General features: G+C 42.4%; 1 protein-coding gene across 6 annotated transcripts in view; it reads left to right on the top strand.

Annotated features, from left to right (window-relative positions):
* The window catches only part of MARK3 (microtubule affinity regulating kinase 3), a 108197-nt gene extending 85431 nt beyond the window's left edge, over positions 1–22766 (top strand). For 2 of the 6 annotated variants that reach the window (XM_060095582.1, XM_060095580.1), the window contains exons 13-18: positions 2266–2480; positions 5799–5902; positions 13010–13267; positions 17141–17167; positions 18450–18494; positions 21862–22766. In XM_060095582.1, the coding sequence (XP_059951565.1) occupies positions 2266–2480; positions 5799–5902; positions 13010–13267; positions 17141–17167; positions 18450–18494; positions 21862–22207 (995 nt within the window). In that variant the 3' untranslated portion in view covers positions 22208–22766. The other 4 variants (XM_060095584.1, XM_060095583.1, XM_060095581.1 and 1 more) reach the window with 3 other exon arrangements.
* The last annotated feature ends 218 nt before the right edge of the window (positions 22767–22984 follow it).

Genomic DNA, 22984 nt, shown 5'->3' with positions numbered 1-22984 from the left:
GCTGAGTGGGGGGAGACAATCTCAAAAGGTTACATTGACTCCATTCACATAACATTCTTGAAATGATGGAATTACAGAGATGAGAACAGATTAGCGGTTGCCAGGATTTAGGGAAGGGACTTGAGGTGGAAGATAGGTGGCTGTGGCTGTGATAGGGTCGCCCACAAGGTCCTTGAGATAGAACTGTTCTTCGTCTTGACTGGTGGTGATCACATGAATCTGCACATGTGATTAAAGTGTGTAGAGCTGAATACACATGCACATAACACACAGTGCAAGTAAAACAGGAGCAGTCTGAATGAATGAGGTCAGTGGGTTGTATTAATAACTGTTTCCATGCACAATCTCAAATCCTAAAATGAAAAAAAAAATCTTTTAATTTTCTAAATAGCAATAATAAATGTTTCAAAACAAATTGGTAGTAACCCTAAAGATTCAGAATGTCATTAGATGTATCATGATATTGAGAGGAAAGAGAAGTATTAAGGGTAGTATCACCCTATACTTGGCTGATTCTTTGTTTTATATGTTAAAATAGCCAAACTGAGAACTTGATTGTTGTTCTCCCATAAATCAAATCTTTGTTTACTTTTAATTCAGTTCTAAATAGAGTTACCATTATTTATTTATTTACCACACCATGCAGCTTGTGGGATCTTAGCTCCCCAACAAGGGATCGAACCCGGGCTCTCAGCAGTGAAAGCACAGGGTCCTAACCACTGGACCACCAGGGAATTCCCTAGATTTACCATTTGGATTTTTGTCCTAGAAGTAGCTTTTCTGTACCCCATCCCATCCATTTTTTTTAATAATTTATTTTTCTGTTGAAGTATAGTTGATTTACAATGTTGTGTTAATTTCTGCTATACAGCAGAGTGCCTCAGTTATACACATATATACATTCTTTTTCATATTCTTTTCCATTATGGTTTATCTCAGGATATTGAATATAATTCCCTGTACTATACAGTGAGACCTGGTTGTTTATCCATTCTATATGTAGTAGTTTGCATCTACTAACCCCAAGCTCCCAGTCCCTCCCTCCACTGCCCTCTTCCCCCTGCCATCCATTTTTTAATAGACCTAAAATATAAAGGCTTTTCTACCATAAATGATGAGCATTTGGTGCTGTTCCTTAAGATTACCACTGGACGTCATATATAATGAATATACTAGTTATCTCGTTCATTTCCAAAATTCTTTGAACTCCGAATCTCCTGTGTCATCAGAGTCTCTAGGTGATTTACTGCAGGACATCAGTTAATTGCCCACCTGGGATGTCCCTAGTCATCCTCCTCCTGGGAGGGGGTCTGACCGGGAACATCCACCCATGTCCTCCCTGTCACTTCCATGAGAAACATGCTTTCTTTTGCTTATACTGCCTCTGCCTCTCCTTGTCTACTCAAATTCCTGTTTACCTAGAAGGTTATGAGTGCTTTAAAAAAGATGCAAGGTAAAACTTCAAAAGAAAGAGTCTGTAAATCTGTACTGTTCTTTTCTAAAAGGTGACAGCATCTCTTACACAAACAGGATGAAACTCACTCAGATGTATAGACACCAGGTGAACCAATTCATTCTGCATGATGTGTGTGCATCAAGTTAGTTTGATTATTTATCTGTCCAGTAACACCCTGTGAACAGAAAGACAACTATATAAGCTTATTAGTTTAAAAAAAAACAAACTTTAAAAAAGTAGAATGTTAGGGACTAATAAGTGAAATTTTAAAATTGAATTCAGGACTTCCCTGGGGGTACAGTAGTTAAGAATCTGTCTGCCAATGCAGGGGATGCGGGTTTGGGAAGATCCCACATGCCACAGAGCAACTAAGCCCGTGCGGCACAAGTACTGAGCCTGCGCTCTAGAGCTTGTGAGCCACAACTCCTGAAACCCGTGCACCTAGAACCCGTGCTCCACAACAAGATAAGCCACTGCAATGAGAAGCCCACACACCGCAACGAAGAGCAGCCCCCGCTCACCACAACTAGAGAAAGCCCACGTGCAGCAACGAAGAGCCAACGCAGCCATAAATAAATAAATTTATTTTTTTTAAAAGTGGTTAGGTAATTTTTAAAAAATAAAATAAAATTGAATTCATTGCATAGGGAAAACATTATACATGAATGGGAAGCATCTTAGAAGATTTCTACTGTCTTATATTTTCTTAGATGAATAGAAATCTTGGGTCATCTTATAAAGTGTTCATTTTCACAGGATAAAACATAAAACTATATTCTGACTTTTAAAAAGTGAACTCTGTATTTTAGCTGGACCGGCTATTCCTTCAGTTGTGGCGTATCCGAAAAGGAGTCAGACCAGCACTGCAGACGGCGACCTCAGAGAAGATGGAGTTCCCTCCCGGAAACCAGGCGGCAGTGCTGGAGGAAAGGGAGTTGCTCCAGCCAGTCCCATGCTTGGGAGTGCGAGTAATCCCAACAAGGCGGATATTCCTGAACGCAAGAAGAGCTCCACCGTCCCCGGTGTAAGTATTGTCGGACTGTAGGGCAGGCTAGGGTTGTAGGATTGAAATGATAAGACATTTTGCTCCTGTTTGTTCATCTGCCTACAAAGCCCTACCCACTGGGCCACCAGGCACAGTCTCAGCCTGTAAGGATCACTTGCTCTGTTGCACGTATTTCTTGTTGAGCCGTATCCCACTGGATGAGTGATCAGATCCTTTATGTCAAGGGCTGTTTTTAGTTACTCCATAAACATCTGCTAAACTTCAGACTGTATCAGGTGCTGAGATATGGAAAGACGTCATAATCTTAACAGAGGAAATGAATAAAACCAAATGGGGACAGTGCAGACAGGTGATGGCAAACAGAAACCTGATGGAGTCTGTACAGGGCACTGTGAGCTCTGACTGCCAGAGATTTGGTGTTTGCCCTTCATCTCAAAGGGCTCTATCGATACAGAGTGTTGACTGAGTCCTTACCATGTGCCAGGGACCATGCTGAGTGCTTTTTCATGTATTAGCTAAATGTTAAAAGTGAAGAAATTGAAGAAAAGTTAGGTAATTGTCTAAAATTATACTGCTAAACTGAATCCGTCCGTCTCTTAATCCCTGCCCTGAACAAAATCTCCCTAGGAGTAGGTAGTATATGTTAAATTGAATCTATTCAGTTTCAGAAACTTCTTGGTGAATTGAAATGTGTTCTCTCTGACCTAACATAGTGATTATTATTCTTAGCACTCCAAAAGTAATTTTTTTAATGATTTGATGTTTGTATTTATTGTGAAATGATCTCTAAGTCTAATTAACATCCGTCACCATACACAGTTACAGAATTTTTTTCTTGTGATGAGAACTTCTTAGATTTACCCTCTTGGCAACTTCCAAATATGCACTACAATATTGTTCACTAGAGTCACCATGCTGCACATTGCATCCCCAGGACCTATTTATTTTATAATTGGAAGACTCAAAAAGTAATTTAAAAAAGAATTTGCAGAGAATGAACAATTTTAAGCATATTCTGTAACCACATTTTTCCCTAAAAGTTAGCGGTGATAAAGCCTTCCCTCTACCCTAAAGAAACCCCAAACTGAGGAGCCCACATGGAATCCGTGCTGCTCCCTTTGGCCGGTTCTTGGGGAGGGGCTTATAAAGGAACCTAGAAGGTTTTGTGTGTTCCATCCTTTGACATTGTGCTTTATCAGAGTAAACGCTGTGTGGAAAGGTTTTTTATTTGGCTTCCTAATGCAGTAAAATTGGATCGTCATTCCATAGCCCTGCAATTTAAATTCAGCCTCCAATTTTTGTTGACAGTTACCAGAAGAAGAAAAAGACTTTGTTCCCTGCCTTCATAACTTCCATTCCTTCACTCTATTCATCTGCACACCCACCTTTTGAAAGTATATCCCAAGCATTATTAGCCACTCATACATGATTATTTATAAAGGAAAGTATGTTATTATAATTTTCTCCCATTTGTTTTCAGCTTCCCTATACATGATCTGCTCATGCTGTATTAAAGGTGGCTGCTTTTATCTTTGTTTTAAAATTGTTATCTGATAAAAGTTTTTACTTGTGACTTTTGTTCCTTGCTTTTTAATTTTGAAAGTATTAGCTTTTTACAAATTGATGTGAAATTCACATGACATATAATTAGCCATTTGAAGCATACTATTCAGTGGCATGTAGTACATTCACAGTGTTGTGCAGCCTCTACCTCTCTCTAGTTCTGAAACACTTCAGAGCACCCTGTGCTCATTAAGTAATCACTCTCTCCAATCCTCTCTTCCCCAGCCCCCAGCAACCAGTAATCTGCTTTCTCTCCCAATAGGTTTGCCTATTCTGGAGATTTCATATAAATGGACTTATACAAGCCTCTTGTGTCTGCCTTCTTTTACTCACCGTAATATTTTCATGGTTCTTCCAAGTTGTTGGGTGAACTCATTCCTTTTTATATGCCACAGTTTGTTTACCTTCTTACTCGTTGATGATGGACATTTAGATTGTTCCTATCTTTTGGTTATTATAAATAATGTTGCTGTAAGGATTTGTGTACAAGTTTGTGTACCGCACCTGCTGTATTTGAGTCTCTATTTCTCCACATCCTTGCCGATACTTGTTATTTTCTGTTTTTTTTTTTTTTTTAAGAAGATGTTGGGGGTAGGAGTTTTTATTAATTTAATTAATTTATTTTTGCTGTGTTGCATCTTCGTTTCTGTGCGAGGGCTTTCTCTAGTTGTGGCAAGCGGGGGCCACTCTTCATCGCGGTGCGCAGGCGCCTCTCACTATGGTGGCCTTTTGTTGCAGAGCACAGGCTCCAGATGCGCAGGCTCAGTAGTTGTGGCTCACGGGCCTAGTTGCTCCGTGGCATGTGGGATCTTCCCAGACCAAGGCTCGAACCCGTGTCCCCTGCATTAGCAGGCAGATTCTCAACCACTGCGCCACCAGGGAAGCCCTTTCTGTTTTTTTTAATTATAGCTATCCTGGTGGGTGTGAAGTGGTACCTCATTGTGGTTTTGATTTGCGTTTCCTAAATGACCAGTGATGTTCAGCATCTTTTCATGTGTTTATTGGCTATTTGTATGCCTTCTTTGGAAAAATGTCTATTCAAGTCCTTTGCCCATTTTTAAATTGGGTTGTTTGTCATCTTGTGGTTGAGTTGTAAGGGTTCGTTATATATTCTGGATATTAAACCTTTACCAAATATAGGATTTGCAAATGTGTTCTCCTATTCTGTAGGTTCTCTTTTCACATCCTTGATAATGTTCTTTGATGCACAAAAGTTTCTTATTTTGATAAAGTCCAGTTTATTTTTTTCTTTTTGTTACTCATTTTGGTGTGTGTGTCTTATCTGAATCTCTCGTCAAATCCAAGGTCATGTAGATTTACCCGTCTTTTTCTAATAGTTTTACAGTTTTAACCCTAATATTTATTTTTTTATTTTTTTAATTTTTGTTTTATTTGTATATTTACCTTATATTTATAATCCTTGCTTTTTAATTTTTTACTTTGAAAGTATTACCTTTTAAAAATAGTGGATCTCTCTGTCTGCTTTGTTTTAAATAATCCATGAGTTATTACTCTGTAGATTATTACAGCCAGCTTTTCAAAGTCACTTTACCATAGCCATTTTTCATTATTGCAGAAACATTGGAGGGTAGGAAGGAGGGTGGAGGTTGCTGCCTTCATCCTCTTCTCTGATCTAGTGACCAGTACTGTTGATATTTTAGTGTAGGTTTATTTAAAGAGTATTCACGTTTATTTAAATTAGGTGGGGTTTTTTTCCTATTGTACTATACTTACTAAATAGCTTAAGACCAAAATGCCCTTTTTTTTAAATAGAGTAATACAGCATCTGGTGGAATGACGCGGCGGAATACTTACGTTTGCAGTGAAAGAACCACAGCTGATAGACATTCAGTGATTCAGAATGGCAAAGAAAACAGGTATGAAATTTTACCTGTTTGCAAGAAAATTTGTTTTTCCCAAGAGAAATGGAAGAATGATATTTGCTTCTCAGTTTTTATAGTCAAAATTCAAATAATAGTGGTAAGTATTCACTAATGGTAAGTTAAATTTGAACGCAGAGTTTTAGTGAGATCCTAGAATTCCAAATTCCTCTCATTGTCCAGAGCTTATCCTCCTGGCCAGCTGTGTGTGATGATTGGAAGGGTTGAGTTAAAGCAGGGAGCTTTCCCAGAGGAACTAGATGGTAAGCTATGGTTTAATTGTAGAATTATGAACAGGGAAATGGAGATTATTTTGTGCATATGAATAACTTGAACCAAGGCTGGAAGGGAGAAGGACGAGGACCTGAGACTGGGAGCCACACCTCAGGGAGATGTGGAGCACCTGGTGGGGTGGGTGAGCCTTCAGTCAGAGGTCAGCAGTGTGTCAGAGGGGCATGGTGGACGCGTGGTAACACAGTCTTCACCTGAAAAGGACACACTGGAGTATCCCAGAGAAATGGAGAGTGCAGTCTTCTGAATGATTTTAATCTGGTAGAGAGGCAGTCATACATTGGATAAGCATGATTTAAAATACTAACAAAGTAATGTGTCAGTAAGGAATTAGATCATGCAAACAATTTTCTTGGGGTTTCAAAATAAGAAACAGAGAAGTGGGATTAAGTACATCCAGAAACCATGGAGGAGAGCTAAGTTTGGGCAGAGGGAAAAGTGGGTGGGGGGAGTTGGATTGGTAGAGTAGTTAAATATATTGTATATAGAACAAATTTCCCAATTGGGCATGATTTTCCTTCTTTCTTTTTGGAAAAGTAGTATAAAACTAGATTCAAAATGGTGAGCTACGGTCAAAGTGAGCAGATAAAGTTCTGGAGTAGAAATCCATAAAATAAATTCACATCGTCTTCCATTGTCCCCTGGCCTCTCTGAACATTGCTTGGTCATATCACATTCTCATGTGTAGCATCAAAATTGTTTTTCCTCTTTTTCTGACATTTACTTTTTGAAATTGCATTATAAGATTTCTGTTTCCTTTAGATCTCATCAGTCAAATGAAATGTTTGATCAGTAACTTATATAACAACCTAAGCAAAAATTCTTCTATCCTCTTCTGTCCTTAAAACCAGACTATTTTATCATTCCCCTCTTCCACAGACCACTTATGTTTGAATTGACATGAAGGTAAAAGCTTACTATGTGAGATTACATTCATTTTTCAGTGAATTTTTAGAAATATTTACATCCTGGTATTCTGTCTTCTGATTCCTATGTATGTGCTTGTTTTAACATTGTCTTTTTCGTATGATTAAGAACTGTTAATAATTTGAGTAGAGCAACTGGGCTAGATAGCTTATAAATTAGTGATTCATATATTTATTTTTTAATAGTGGTCTATTTTTTGGTAAATTTTCTTTTCTTACAGTTACTTTGTTAAATCTATCAAATTTCTTCTAGTTCGGAGTGACTGAATAGGAGATATCAGAAGACTTAGAAGTTTCTTTCTTCTTTTTTTTTTTTTTTTTTTTTTCTGGCCTCATGGGATCTTAGTTCCCTGACCAGGGATTGAACCTGGGTCCCCCACAGTGAAAGTGCTGAGTCCTAACCTCTGGACCGCCAGGGAATTCCCAAAAGTTTCTAATCTGTTATGGATTTTAGTCTATGGAACTAGAAAAATGTTGTTTCATGACCCTTCTTTTTACAGATTCTTCTGAATTGTTGAATTATTCTATCAGATTCCTTTTGAACTTCAGAATATACAGTTCTCTGAGGTGCAGAGTCAGACTTTTATTTAAAGGCTGTTAAGACCAAGGTCTAGGTCTGCTGCCTTGAGTTGTGCTTCTGTGTGTGCATCTACTCCTCTAATTCTCCTTCCCCACAGTTACTCAGTTCACTCTTTGGAAATAGTTTTAGGAATACTCTGATTGCTTTGGAGTCATTACCTGTCTGTGTTCTACCTGCAGACGCCTTCCTCAGTGGGGCTACCTCCTCCTTATACCAACCTGGGCCTTAGGGCATCTGTCAGCATCAGCTCTTTAAATGCTTTGCTTCTGAAAGTGTTGTCTTTATCTTCAGACAGAGCCCCCAGCCACACAAGCTGGGGCCCATGATTTTAATAATATCTGGATTTTCTTTTTCTGTCTTACAAATGAATTGAAAAATTGTGGGAAAATATTGGAGGTTTGAGTGCCAAACTGGTGGTCATATTTTTTACTTCCAGTTAAGGAAGGCATTAAATGTGACAACTTTCTCACCCTTAAAATAGATGCTTGAGTCATAAATTATGCACTGAGCCTTCTCTGTGCGCAGATGACTTCTTTGGCAGATTGTTGCTTTTTCCTCTCCCATATATATCTTATTCCTTGACTACAATACTAGTGAGGTACAGGATGCCTGGATCTATGTTAACTTCTGAAAGAAGGACATTAATTCTCATTTTAGCCAGAATGTTCTGACATGGGATAGATGTCATATCAAACAAATTGAAAATACCTTTCCTTTAATAACAGTAAGTGGATTAGAATTTTAGAAAGATTATCAGGCATAGACATAAAACCAGAAGATTAACAGGAACTTCACACAATTTGAATTTTAAGAAATCATACTATTTCTGTAAGTTAAAGTTTAAAAAATGATTTTTTCCTTGTACCCAGAACTACTAAATACATAGCGCAGTTACTGTTCTGTTTATGTAGGTTCCTGTGGGGTCTGTGAGCTATGGCCATCATTTGTGCCACTTTTCTGGGGGAGAAATTTTGTCCAACTTGATGCAGCCCATTGTGATGTTAGGGTTGTGTGTTGTAAATAGAATTTTTGTGAGTTTGCACAGACTTGGCATTCGGCAAACATTTATTGAGTTTACTGTTCCCTAGATTGAGGTGCTAGGCCTACTTTAGACGTCCAGAAAACCACATCTGTTTTGTTGCTTGCTTTGTGGAGCTCATGATGTGACATGATTAAACTTCTAAAGAAATAATTCATTTAATTGCCTTTAAGATTATGTAAAAATTTAATAATTTGTAATGAATATATCAATTTCCACTTCCTTTTTAAGAAGGTCTTTGACTCTAAGGAGGGTCAGTTTTTTGTTGTAAAGTGTCTGTCCACACAATCGTGCCTCCACTGTCCAGCCAGGGAGCAATGGCCTCACGGGGAATAGACTGAGCATCTCCCTGCTCTGGATAAGGAAAGCCATTTCCTTATCCAGAGTCTTTGGGACCATTTATATCCTCCAGGGAAGATGCCAAATAACCCCTGCCTCCTCTTCTGCCCCTGCTTTTTTTTAAATGCATCTATTGATCTTAGCTCCTAATTTGGGCAAGAGAACATCAGCAGCTGGGCAGGGGGATAAAGTGTTTGACGACTCTTGACCTGCTCGGAACAGGTAATAGAGCACAAAAGACAGTTGTATTTATCTGTAACTTATTAAAGTAAAATTATATGTATCTATGTGTATGTATGTCTGTACGTGCATATTAGAAACAACAAAGCATTTCTTCAGATAGTTGAATCACTTAGGACTCTCTTTGTTGCAGGTGACAGAAACCCAGTCCAAACAAGTTTAAATTTAAAAATTCCTATAGCTAAAAAAGGTCCAGGGATAGACTCAGGGTTCATCTCATAGTTCTGCTTCTTCTGCAGGAGTTCCTTGGTGGACTCAGCAGTATCCACCTTGACATCTTCCCACACTCAGCTCTGCTCAAGCAGAAGCCCTGGGGCTGTCTTCTGGGGCCCTGTTGGTCTGGCTCTGGCCATGTGCCCATCTCTTAATCTGTCACTGGCCAGGGTAGCTGGGAAAATCTGGGGTGGAGTCAGTGACATCGAGAGACCAAGAACCTATTTCTACCGAAACAGAATTCAGGTGTTTTTGCCAAAAGGAAAAGACTGTGAAAAACACGCAAGTGAATCTGTGTTTAATCTTTATAAGCCACTCCCCCAAGTGAGAGGGCAGGATTGTCAAACAGAAACTCAGAGACAAGCAGATCTTCTTGAGCAGTTTATTACAAAGACCTGTCTCCTTCATATTGGGACTGTTAGAATTCCAGTGGCTCATTTCATTAATGTACCTTTTCAGTTAGGAGACCCCGGGGACACGATGAGATTGCAGGCCGTGCTTCCAGGGCGCATGAGCAGACAGGAGTCACTGCGGTACAGTGTGGTGTCCAGTAGCGGGTGCCTGCACTGAATACATAGAGCGGAATGAGTCACTCCTGATGGGAGAGGGCACCGGTGGAGACTTCGCGGAGGGAATGACCTCTGGGTTGAATTTTGATGAAAATAGAAAGATGCCAGCTCTCCAGACACGGAGAATAGCTCCTGCAAAAGTTCTTTGACCTGATACACGACCAAGCGACTGCACATCATCAGGTGGGCCCGAAAGTCTAGTTCCGGGAGGTAACAGTGGAAGGTCAAGCCTGGTGGAGAGGTGGCAGGGGCCGAGCTGTGGGCACCTGAGGATGCTACTTGGATGCCAGCGTGAGGAGTTTGGACTTTATCCTGAAGACGCAGTGTGCTTTTGCATGGTTAAAAGCAGATGAGTGACAAGGTCAGGTTTGTGCTTTAGAAAGTTCACAGCTGTATGGTGGACAGATTGGAAAGTGTGGAATTGGAGACCAGTAAAGACAGGTGACTTAGGACTGGGCCTGTGGGAGAGGGGAAGCGCCGCACAAAGACCCTCAGAGTAGAGGTGGGGAGGCCCGGGCTCGCTGAAGTGCTGTGAGGCAGTTGACACCAACAAGATGTCCCAGTTGCTCTGGATGTGGGGCATGAGGGAAAGAACCTGATGTTTCTAGGTTTCAGGCTTTGAAAGGATTTCTGTAGAAAGTCACTGAAAGAGTATGGTCAGAATTCTAAATCCCTGATTATCTTTTTTTTTTTTTTTTGCTGTACGCGGGCCTCTCACTGTTGTGGCCTCTCCCGTTGCGGAGCACAGGCTCCGGACGCGCAGGCTCAGTGGCCATGGCTCACGGGCCCAGCTGCTCCGCGGCATGGGGATCTTCCCGGACCGGGGCACGAACCCGTGTCCCCTGCATCGGCAGGCAGACTCTCAACCACTGTGCCACCAGGGAAGCCCCCTGATTATCTTTTAAAGGAAAGAAACTGCCCCTTTGAAATTCCAAGGACATGATGACTGAGCTGGAATTAAGGATGGGGAAACTCCCTTAGGTAGTTTTGTCCCATAGCTGTCTGTGCCAGGTGAAACTGCAGACATGTAGCCACTTCTGTTACTCTTTTTCTGTCTGTAAACAGTTAATTCACTCTTACTAGTTTTCCCACCTTGAAAAGTGGGGCTCTGTTGACCCCTTAGGAATTCTGAGTGTTGTTTATAAAGAAGTGAAAGTCCTCTGAGTAGGAAGGTTTTAACAGGATACTTTTTAAAAATAAATTTATTTATTTTATTTTTGGCTGCATTGGGTCTTCGTTGATGAGCACAGGCTTTCTCTAGTTGCAGCGAGTGGGGGCTACTCTTTGTTGCAGTGCGCGGGCTTCTCACTGTGGTGCTTTCTCTTGTTGCAGAGCACGGGCTCTGGGCGCTTGGGCTTCAGTAGTTTGTGGCACGGGGGCTCAGTAGTTGTGGCTTGCAGGCTCTAGAGCACAGGCTCAGTAGTTGTGACGCACGGGCTTAGTTGCTCTGCAGCATGTGGGATCTTCCCGGACCAGGGCTCGAACCCGTGTCCTCTGCATTGGCAGGCGGATTCCTAACCACTAGCGCCACTAGGGAAGCCCAACATAGGATACTTTGATAAATACAAACAACATAGGATATTTAAACAACATAGGATACTTTGATAAATACAACTAGTTACTACTATACCTGTGATTTTACTAGTCCATTTAAAATATGACAGTGTGCTTTGGGAACAGGTCAAGAGCATAGTGTGCTCATATTATAGATTCACTTTGATTTGAATGGAGGCATCTCTTTTAGGGTAGGCTTAATTTTATACATAGCTCGGAAGAGATCGTCCCTCTCACATAAATATTCAAACGTGTATGATGTTATTTTCTTTAAAGCTGATAAACTTTTTAAATTGCTGTTTTAGAAAAAGCAGATACAGATTAGCAATTGCTCCAGAATCCCCAAAACAGGTTTAAGAGATTTTTGTTCCTTGACAAAGACGAGATGGTTTGGGGAGGAAGGTTATATGCTTTGAACAAGAGTTGCTCTTTTTGTCACTAGTCCATCATACTGTTGTTTCTGCCTCTGCCTGAACCCAAACCCCCTCCCAGCCTGATGGAAATGTTCGCTTACGCAGCTAGCCCTGCCTCTGTTTGTAAGACATCTTCCACCTGTCGGCTGCGACATCACAAGTCGATGTCCATGTCAGGCTCTGGGCGCCCCAAGATGATGTTACCTCCAATAGACAGTGAAGGAGATAACTTCAAGGCTATGTAAGAAAAATGCACATTCCTTGTGAAACTAATGTGTACCCACTGCTTCTTAATTTTGTGCTGTGGATTTTATAGTCCAAGATTTTGTTCCAGTTGTCTACAAAGTGTCCTTCCTGTGTGTGGTTTTAGTTCAGCACATGTCTCATGGTGTCCCTGGTCATCTTTGTGTCTTCATGCCTTTGCACACTATAAAGGGTGTAAGAAGTTCCCCCTTCTTTCCAGGTTGCTTTCAGCATGTGGCATTTTACAGCACTTATGCCATTTTTGTGCTTCCAAAACTTTTTAGTTGCCTATTCTTCAGTTTCACCTGCATAGCCTTTATTTCTTTTGTATTGGCAAGGTTCTCTGCATGTAAGCAATTTGAGAGGGAAGCAAAGGAAAAAAAGCTTGAGTTAGCTGTTCTTTGTTCTAGAATTTCCCTGCATTAATCTTGTCCTTGAAAATATGTGTGTACTGTTCCCTTAAACTCCATGAGGTTTTGTTTGATTATGTACTATTCCTTTGGTACCCTTTGCCATTTAACTTACCTTTTGCTCCTAAGTCCTCTAAAATACCCCTTGGATCTGGATTTATATAACTGGTTTTCTCCACTCTATATCAAAGGTATATTGTGATTGTAAATGTTTGTGTGCCATGTTTGCTACAAAGCCAGGGTTTTGTGAACAGAGACTAAGAATCTGTCATTTTCTGATCTCAAAGCACTATTCCTGACCAGAGAGCTCCAGTTGCTTCAACACACAGTATTAGCAGCGCCACCACCCCAGATCGAACCCGCTTCCCAAGAGGCACTGCCAGTCGTAGCACTTTCCACGGCCAGCCCCGGGAGCGGCGCACTGCCACGTATAACGGCCCGCCTGCTTCACCCAGCCTGTCCCATGAAGCCACACCATTGTCGCAGACTCGAAGCCGAGGCTCCACTAATCTTTTTAGTAAATTAACTTCCAAACTCACAAGGAGGTAAGTGCCTAGGTGGTGCTGGTTGGTTGGAGCAAACACAAGGGCAAAAGGAGAAGTGTCATCTTCCTCGTTGTGTGAAGCCACTGCCCAGATGCTTTTCATTTTGTCTTTAGCTGACATTTTTCTGGTTTGCATATCTAACGCTATACTTTTAAAACCTTTCAGAAGAGAAATTACAGAGCTCAGAGTCTTTTCACAACACTAAAAGTTCTCTAGCACTTGGGAGGTTGTTGTTGTTTAATTACTTTTCCTTTTAATCTCACATCTCTCTACATGGCGTGTGCACTTCAGTTTAGCAAAACCCCAGATCCAGTGTAGTCCGGGGGCTGGCACCCCATAAGTAGCCACCGAGGAAGACGTGTATGGTGTGATCATCCCTAGACACGGAGGAGAGAGACATTTCCTCTTCTCTTGTTGCGTTCCAGTGTCGTTGAGGAGCACCAAGTTTCTTTGAGCTTCAGTCTTGAAATTGTTCTCTCTGTTGGCCTGAGTTATAATGAGAACAAGGTAACATTCTGTATTGAATAGTTTTGGAGATAAAATCCTTGCCTTATTCTCAGGAAGAAGCTAGTATCTGGTCCTGTATAAAATCTTTTGTATGTCCTATAGACTGTCATTTGGGGCCTTGGGAAATCTCTAAAGGTCCCTTGAGGTACTTTTTATTTCCAGAATCTAGTTTAGAGGTTGCAAAGCCTAAAAACATTGGCTGCTATAAGAGGAAAAAGAAAAGATACCAGTCTGCATTATAAGCAAAGGCACCTTTAGCCAGGACCACACCCAGGAAACCTGAGAGCCCCTGCAGTTCCAGGACACCCAGAGGAAATTCTTTGAACTTAAGCCTCTCTGTGGATTAGTCTGTCCGAGGTGTCCTGCAGGTTTTGCCTGTTACAGACCCTCTGATTCATCACTTGTGTCTTCTTCACAGAACAACAGTGGGGTCTTCCCAGAGTCTAAAATGATACACGCCCTCCTCCTCCTCCTCTCTTCTCTGACTCCCTGTGGCCCATTAGCCTACTGATCTGTTCCGTGCCGTCTTCTTTATTTAACCTGTAAGCTAAATAGCACTTTTCAGTCTCCCCCAGTAATTTTATTTTAAATCAGTCATCTAAAACTCAGACAAGTCACGTTAAACTGTCTTTCCCCAGATGATCTGTTCATTGTCAGGATGTCAAATACCAGCTTAGGGAGGACTCCTGATACCCACTGGCATTGACTAGAGGTCAGAGGAGTCCAGGGTTTCTGGTCCACCCTATTACTCTCTTAGACCCTTTGCTGAGACGTCCCATCGCGGGCTGGGCAGAAGAGCAGAATGGTCTGAAGGGCCTTGCCAGATTTGGGGCACCCATTTGTGGCCAGCAATAAAGACAATGAGTTCAACCCAAGAAGAGTCTGATGACCCCCAAAATAACGCACTGCTTCCTTTCAGGGTCATCCCAGGTGCTGTCCCCAGCCTCCCTTAGCTCCTTCCTTGGAGCCTAGGCTGCTTAATGTCAACTGATATTTTGCCCTCTGGTCCCCGAGCACAGAAGGGATGTGTGGCAGTCAGGTCTGTCTAAGCTCCAGTCACAGGACAGTCAGCTTTGTGTCCTTACACTTTGGTCAATAATGGGCTCTTTTTTTTTTTGGTTTTTTTTTTGGTCATCTTAATACTATCATTGATAAAAATAACATCAGCCACAGTATACTGAATGCTTCCTATGTGCTAAGCTAAAGAGATGTCTGTAGCTTTATAGATATAGGAATATTCATTTTATATACATAAAAAAGTATGTGTGTATGCACACACATGCATTCTCTCTCACACACTCATTTAATCTTCGTAATCTACCCTGTGGAATAGACATTGTCCTCCTAGTTTCATAGAAGAAACTGGAGGCAGGGTTCAGAGAGATTAAGGCATGTGTTCAAGATCCTACAGCAGAAGAGTGCTGAGTCAGACCCGTGGCTCCAGAAGAGCCTTGAACCCACTATGTAGTGTCCCTGGCAGAAAACGGTAAAGCACTTGTTACAGACGTGAGTCCTTTTCCCATATTTTCTAATTAAATTTATTTCATGTATTTGAATTGAAATTGAAGGCTGAGGCTTCTTGTTAAAAATATTCTAGAAGGCTGAGGCTTCTTGTTGAAAATATTCTAGAGGGGGTCATCTGATTTTGTAATTTCCACCCCAGAATTTTTACAGAAAGTCTTCTGTTTGTTAGTTTGCAGACTGAGACCTGTAGCCCCCCTTGGTGCTGTCCTTCAGTTGTGGTCAGTTCATTCTTGAGAGCAGTCAGAGTCCTTGCTGCCACAGCATCAGCTTCTTACCCTCTCCTAACAATAATTGTGAGGGTTAAAGTTCTAGTGCAGGAAGGCCTCAGGTGTTGGCACGTAGATGCCGCAAGGAGACCTGCTGTGACGTGGTGGGACTGGCATCAGAAAACTCGCCCTCTGCTCCTGGCTGTGCCCTGGATGTTGTGAGAGCTTTAGAGAGCTGTGGGCTCAGGGCGCTCAGAGTCACCCATACTCTGCAGGCAGGACAGCCCGGGCACAAGCGCAGGTGCCTCTGTGCTCCTGGGAGCCATCCACATGGCCCCAGGGCGGAGTGTGAGAGCCTTAATCCTGCAGCTTCCTCCTCTTTATACCTCAAGGGATTTAAGGGAGGAAGAGTTAAGAAAATCAGTCCTGTGGTACCTGAGCAGGCCCCTTGACTTTTCTCCGGTAGAAAATTCGGAAATGAAAATATGTTTTAAAGGCCTTTGAAACAGTTTTCACGTGCATGAACTTTCCTTACTGTGTGTAATCCTGCTGTATACTGCTTTGGATCTGATTATGGAGTGGTTGGCCGTTACCTCCAGTAGTTAGATACTTTTAAAATGGGTAGGTATCGGAGGCAATGCAGTAGTCATCCCAGATGAGGCACAGCAACACCGAAGGGAGTTGTTGATCCAGTCAGTCCTCAGATACGCGCGCGCCTCCTGTGCTGCCTCAGAACTGAGGCTGAGGAGGGGCTTGACAGGCCCAGCTCACACGCACCCAGGGATGCTGATGGCGCGATCATACAAGCCTGAGCCATAGTTTGAAAGTTCCTTTGTCAAAGTCTGTTCAGCACAACCCAAGCATCTCCTGAAATTTTTTTTTAATGAGCAGAGTCACTTCTTATAAATGCAGCTCATTCCATTTATTACATAAAACATAAAAAGGAACCCCCCACTGTGGTCTTGTCATTTAATTTTCATTCATTTTGATATCTAAAGCTCTAAAAAGTCGACTTCATTTTAAACTCCCAGTAACTTATTACAGTTCTGTATGTCAGTTATATCATAACTGGAAGGGAAAAAAAAACCTAACCTCCAATGATGTTTTTTCTTAAAAAGTGATTTATACGAAACCACTGTAACAGACATTCTGTTAATGTCTAAATCATCTTCCTGAAGTAAGTAATGATTCTCTTCATGGGTAAATATTTTTACAATGAAATTTTTAATGTTTCTGTATAAGGTGATATTTTTGTTCATAAGATATTCTGAAGAAAGTTGAGGAATGTTACTTTATTTCTAGTACATTGCAAATGGCTTTAACACAAAATGTTGAATTTTATTATCTTAAGGTGTACCCATCTGAAGAACCTTAAAACATTAAATTATAGTTAATGTCAATATTTACTGCTAGATTTTTCCTTACAAGTACAGACTTTTTATATTTCTGTTTAAAAGATCACATACTCAATTATTTGTGATAATTTTACTTTTTCATCAAATGTCGCTGTTTCATTGTTCATTGGACAGGAGAGGAGCCCTGTTTTACTTGCTGTTTTTTGTTCTATCTGTAATTGACTATTTAACTTGTGCAACTCGTTTTTGTTAATTTTTTTTTTTGGCTTAATTTCTTTTAGAAACATGTCATTCAGGTTTATCAAAAGGTAGGATTTATATATACACATTTTTTTTTCAATCCTCACCCTGAAATGGCTCCTGCAATTAACATCAGGTTTGGCTTTCTAGCCCTGTTTTTTTTCCTTAAACACTAAACTTTCTGCTGAGAACTAAATACTTCTTTGAAAGGAAGCTGGAAAGAAAGAGATTAACTCTGTCAGGCATTTTTAAAGGGACTGTGGCACCCATGTAACAAGAGGCCTACGCATGCTCTGTGCATTTTCTTCCTTTGGTAGAATTATTTAGCATCCAAATAATTCTGTCTTCATACTAATAACACTTAGCATGCTTCTGTTTGAAGAATGAGATGTTCAGTAACAATGTGCAGTTCACGATTAGCCTCACGCATGCAGACGGTAAGTGGTGACTGTGTTAGCTGTCATCTTTTATTTCATGAAGGATTGCATCAGCAAAAGGCTTTAAAATGACAGATAAATCAGCTAATATCCTGATACTGGAAATAAATGTGAAATTCACACCTACAACCTCATTTGTTGGGGTTTTTCAGAAATTAAGACGTGGGCAACTGTATAGCAGAAATGTTTTAATATTTTCCAAGAGTTGAAGAGTGAATAGTATTGTTTCTAAAAGGCACTTTCCACCAGCCTCTGAAGAAAGTACGTCTCATTTTTACTTAACGCACTCGTAAATGTTACTCTTCCTAGGTAGATAGTGTTTTGATGATGACACTCGAGAGACCCAGAGCGTTGCTCACTGTCCCGGGATGCACACACCCTTGAGGGAAAAGCTGCCACGGCAGCCACGTCGGGCCTGCTCCTCTCAGCTCACCAGCGGGCCAGCTTATGGGTTTTCATGTGGAGGCCACCAGTGGGTCACGGAGAGGCTTTGTTCACGTGAGCTCTTGATCAGAAACCGTGGGAAGAGTGCTTTCTTCCTGTGGGAAACTCCACTCCATGATTATTTAATTGGAAACGCACTATACTTTGGGGAGTGATCAAAAAGAACACCTCCAGTTGAAGGCCGTGAGTGTGCGCAGATTCCAGAGCTGGGCAGGAATACCTGTTGTGTATGTGAAGCAGGTGTGCAGCCAGCCTCCTGCACGGCCTTCATGAACACATGGGGATGGCCTCTGGCAGAGTCACACCTACAAGAGTACGAGTTTTAATAAGCTCAGCTGGTGACCCAACAGTGCTTTGGATTTGTTCATTTTATACTGTCTGTGTTTGTATTTGGGTTGGTTGTGTACTGGTGTGTAAGATATCTTTTCTCTTTCCCACTTCTCTGTGCTTCTGCATTCTATTCATTGAGGCTTCCAACTGAATATGAGAGGAACGGGAGATATGAGGGCTCAAGGTGAGGGAAACTATTTTTACTTAAAATATTTTATAGGTATTTACCTCATTTCTGTGGCAGAGGCAACACCCTTTTCTGAACGTTCTGCATCTGTCCCTGCTCCAAGTGGAATTGCTTAGTGCCACCAGCAGTATGTGGTCAGGAAGCATTGCTGCTGCCGTTGGCACCTGGCAGCCACATGAGGGCGCTGGAGTGCTGCAGCCACCTGCTGGTGGAAGCCTCTGGTCCCAGCCCCACCTGGGTTCTCACTGGTGTTTGGGTGTTAAAATATGCATTCCTAGGCATAGGAACGTGGAATTGCCATTTGAAAACTGTGACCAGGTAGCCTGGACCTCAGCAGCAGATCAGCCAGTGGCCTAAAGCCATTTCAAATATAGATGCTGTTTTGGGACTACAGTTATATAAATTTGAACATTAAGTGTAATTTTTCCTCTTTTTCTTTTTAATATTTGTAAACTCAAAGCTGAGCAGAAGTGACTTCACTTTCTAAAGTTTGATATTAAGTTGACTGTGTTCCTTCCTTTACCACCTCATTGTTCCCCTTCCCTTTCCCCTTTCCTAAGGCAATAGTGCACAACTTAGGTTATTTCTGTTTCAAAAATTTGAACGAAAACTTCATGCCATGGATTAGTTTTCTTTTGCGAGACACCTGTATATCCCCTTGTTCAAATGTAAATGTTCCCTTATGCTTTTGAAATAAATTTCCTTTTGTAATTAAAAAAAAAAAAAAAAAAAACGCATTCCTCCTGCCTGAGCTCTCCTGACCCGAGGTGAGGTCTGGGAGTCTGGAGCATTGTCGACCTGGTGAGAACTCCTGGCATAGTTCTAGTCTCAAGGAAGGAAAGCAGAATATTTAGGAGAATTTTTTTTTTTTTGGCCGCGCCATATGGCTTGAGGGATCTTAGTTCCCAGACCAGGGGTGGTACCCCGGCCCTGGCAGTGAAAGCACCGAGTCCTAACCACTGGACCTCTAGGAAATTCCCTAGGAGAATTTTCATATCTCAAATTAGATGTCCTTTTTTTTTTTTTTTTTTTAAGAATGATTATGTAGGGAGTTAAGTGGTTAGGACTCTGTGCTTTCACTAGGTCCCAGGTTCAACCCCTGATCGGGGAACTAAGATCCCACAAGCCGTGCAGTGCGGCCAAAAAAAAGAATGATTATGTAGTTGAGTGTTTTGCTTTTAAATTTTCTGTACCTGTCATTGCATGGGTCTGGCGGCGGGGGGAGTCACCAGCTGGGCTCAGGACTCTAGATTTCTTCCACTTGTGCCCTTTCTTATGACAGTCGCTACCATGCTGTTTCAGGTCCTTGTTAGCCCATTTCCTCTCTTCCTGGTCTTTCTAAAACACAGCTCTGATCATGACTACCCTGAATGAAAACCTGCAGCTGCCCCATCGCTTGGCCAACCGTGTCCATATGAGGCCCTGTGTGGCCTCAGCAGCCCCAGTTTCCCACACACACAAATCCCTCAGTTGAGGCAGAAGTTCGAGGTGAGTCAGGCAGCATCCCCCCGCCTGCCCTTGAGCAAGTCTAGCTGCCCTGAGCTTGTCTCCCCAGGCATGGTTGGGAGGGACTAACAGAACCCACCTCCTGGTGTGCTGAGGATCAAGGGCTCAGTACACGCCAGCAGCTGTCTTGTGGGGTGAGACTGCGCCCTCAGCTCCAGCCCGTGGGTACCTTCGATTTTGCCCTCAACTCATTCTGTGCTTTCCACACCTCCTTGCCTTCCACCTAAGAGATTTCCTCTGCTCTAGACACAGACTTTCTCCCACCTCTGTCATGTTGAAATCCCGTGGTCTCTTGTAGGTCTTCTCAGATGCCATTACCCGCCCCGCCTCCCCCCACCCCCCCACCCCCGGCCTTGCCCTCCGCTCCACTCCTCCCTTCTCTTGCGCTCCTCCCTTCAGGCGGCTCCACCTCTCTGGGACTCTAGCTGACGGCCCCTTATGGCTGTTTCCTTGTGTTTTAGTCTTTCCTCCCCTGACCCCAGGTTAGAGACCTTTTGCTTTTTTTTGTAACCTATTTAGTATTTAACAGCATTTGATGCTTAGGAAGCTTTCAAACATTTTTTGTAGGTGTGAACCAAACTGAATATTCTGTTAGCGGGTGGCTGACAGGGAGAGTTATATACACAGTAAAACCTACGGCCTGCTCTCAGCTCTGATGAATTTGCCATAGGATTGAGTGTATTGAACATACATACACTGTGAGTTTTTAATGCACAAGCCTGTTAGGTATTCACCCTCCTAATTGAGAATGTCAGTAACGGTTTGTGGCAGTAATGATTAAATACCGCAGAGCAGTGAGATGGTAGATGCCTGTTGGAGTTCCTGAGAGAGCCGTGCCTGGGACCACAGCCTGCACCTTGTGAATCTGTACAGTTTGCATTCAAACTGGTCATTTCAGTGCTTGGCAGCAAGTAAGCCTCAACATTTCATTTTCCTATTTCAGTAGTAAGGTAGTGTCATCTAAGAATTCTTTTTAACTGTGAAATTGGAAGTTTAAATTAACAGAAGGAAAAGTGCTAAGGTGGTGGTAGGGGACTGAGAGAATGGCCCACCCCGTTACCTAGCTGTGCTTAGCATCTGGGGCTGTTTGCCGGGAAAGCGATTTTCAACTGTGTTGAGTCACTGGTTATCCTGAGTAACAGTTACAGTGGAGGTTATGATGAATTGAATCTTTTAAAATTGTGGTAGGAGGGCTTCCCTGGTGGCGCAGTGGTTGAGAGTCTGCCTGCCAATGCAGGGGACCACGGGTTCGTGCCCCGGTCCGGGAAGATCCCACATGCCGCGGAGCGGCTGGGCCCATGAGCCGTGGCCGCTGAGCCTGTGCGTCCGGAGCCTGTGCTCCGCAACGGGAGAGCCCACAACAGTGAGAGGCCCGCGTACTGCAAAAAAATTGTGGTAGGAGAAACAGCCAGGCCGAGCAGACCTGGTGGCTGGGCTGCTGCCGCCACCTCCCTGAGCTGGCCTGTGAAGGGCCCTGCCGGCACCTTGCCGCTGGCAGCCAGCCTGGATAGCACGGGCTGGGCTCTGGAGACGTGCTCAGCTAGCCTCCACTTTGCCTCCTCCCAAGGGTTCTGTTTAACACATTACTTCCTTAGTTTTCACCAGATGACTGGTGGAGACTTTTCGGCCAGGTAGATTTTTTACATCTGTGGCTTATGATTGGGACTGGAAGGGGGTTGTGGAGAAATAGGTGAGTACTTCTTGGCAAAGGAACAGACTACCAACCGTGAGCCCATGCGGGAAAAACGCAGAAGTCATTTATTATGCTGTATTGAAGACGTTGGTCGTGAGCTGGGTAGAGGAGAAGAGGTGGGTTTTCCTGTGCAATTAAGAATAAACCTGCCACTGTGCCTTTCAGTCGCAACGTATCTGCTGAGCAAAAGGAGGAAAATAAAGAAGCAAAACCTCGTTCCCTGCGCTTTACCTGGAGCATGAAAACCACTAGTTCCATGGATCCCAATGACATGATGCGGGAAATCCGCAAAGTGCTGGACGCCAATAACTGTGACTACGAGCAGAGAGAGCGCTTCTTACTCTTCTGTGTCCACGGCGACGGGCACGCGGAGAGCCTTGTGCAGTGGGAGATGGAAGTGTGCAAGCTGCCAAGACTGTCTCTGAACGGGGTCCGGTTTAAGCGGATATCAGGGACGTCCATAGCTTTCAAAAATATCGCTTCCAAAATTGCCAATGAGCTAAAGCTGTAACCCAGTAATTATGGTGTAAATTAAGTAGCGATTTAAAGTGTTTTCCTGAACACTGATGGAAATGTATAGAATAATATTTAGGCAATAACGTCTGCATCTTCTAAATCATATTAAAATATAAGGACGAGAGCACGCCTGGGAGCGAAAGCTGGCCTTTTTTCTACGAATGCACTACATTAAAGACGTGTGACACGTGTGCCCTCTGTCTTATTTCCATTGCCCTGAAAGTCAGCGTGTGACATCCATCTCCACGTGCCTCCTGTCTGTGCGGGTGTGAGAGTGGACGGTGTGTGTGTGAAGTAGTGCTACGGAAGCATCTCCTTACACTGGCAACCAGAGTTGTTACGAGTACCTCTGTGGGAGATTATTTGGTGCTAAAACATTAAAATTGCCAAGGAGGAAAATACTGAATTACTACTAAGAATTAACTTTAAGACTAGTTGGTAATTAATGCAGGTTTACAGTTCATGCCTGTGGTTTTGTGTTTGTTGTTTCGTGTTTTTTTTTTTAGTGCAAAAGGTTTAAATTTATAGTTGTGAACATTGCTTGTGTGTGTTTTTCTAAGTAGATTCACAAGATAATTAAAAATTCACTTTTTCTCAGTAAAATCTTGCATTGTCTCCTAATACTGTATTTAAGACTCAGATTAAGGCAGTGACTTAAAAGTATGTGTTTTTGCCTCCACCACCAAGTTGAACAAAAGCAGATGGAAAGTGTGCGAAGGCCGGGCCACTTTTTCCTTAGCGTGGGTCCCAACATTTTGTGATTTGTAGCATC

The sequence above is a fragment of the Mesoplodon densirostris genome, chromosome 4 (genome assembly GCF_025265405.1).
Source record: "Mesoplodon densirostris isolate mMesDen1 chromosome 4, mMesDen1 primary haplotype, whole genome shotgun sequence".
Lineage (NCBI taxonomy): Eukaryota > Metazoa > Chordata > Mammalia > Artiodactyla > Ziphiidae > Mesoplodon > Mesoplodon densirostris.
The sequence above is the reverse complement of the archived record's forward strand: the minus strand, read 5'-3'. Positions and strand labels throughout refer to the sequence as shown.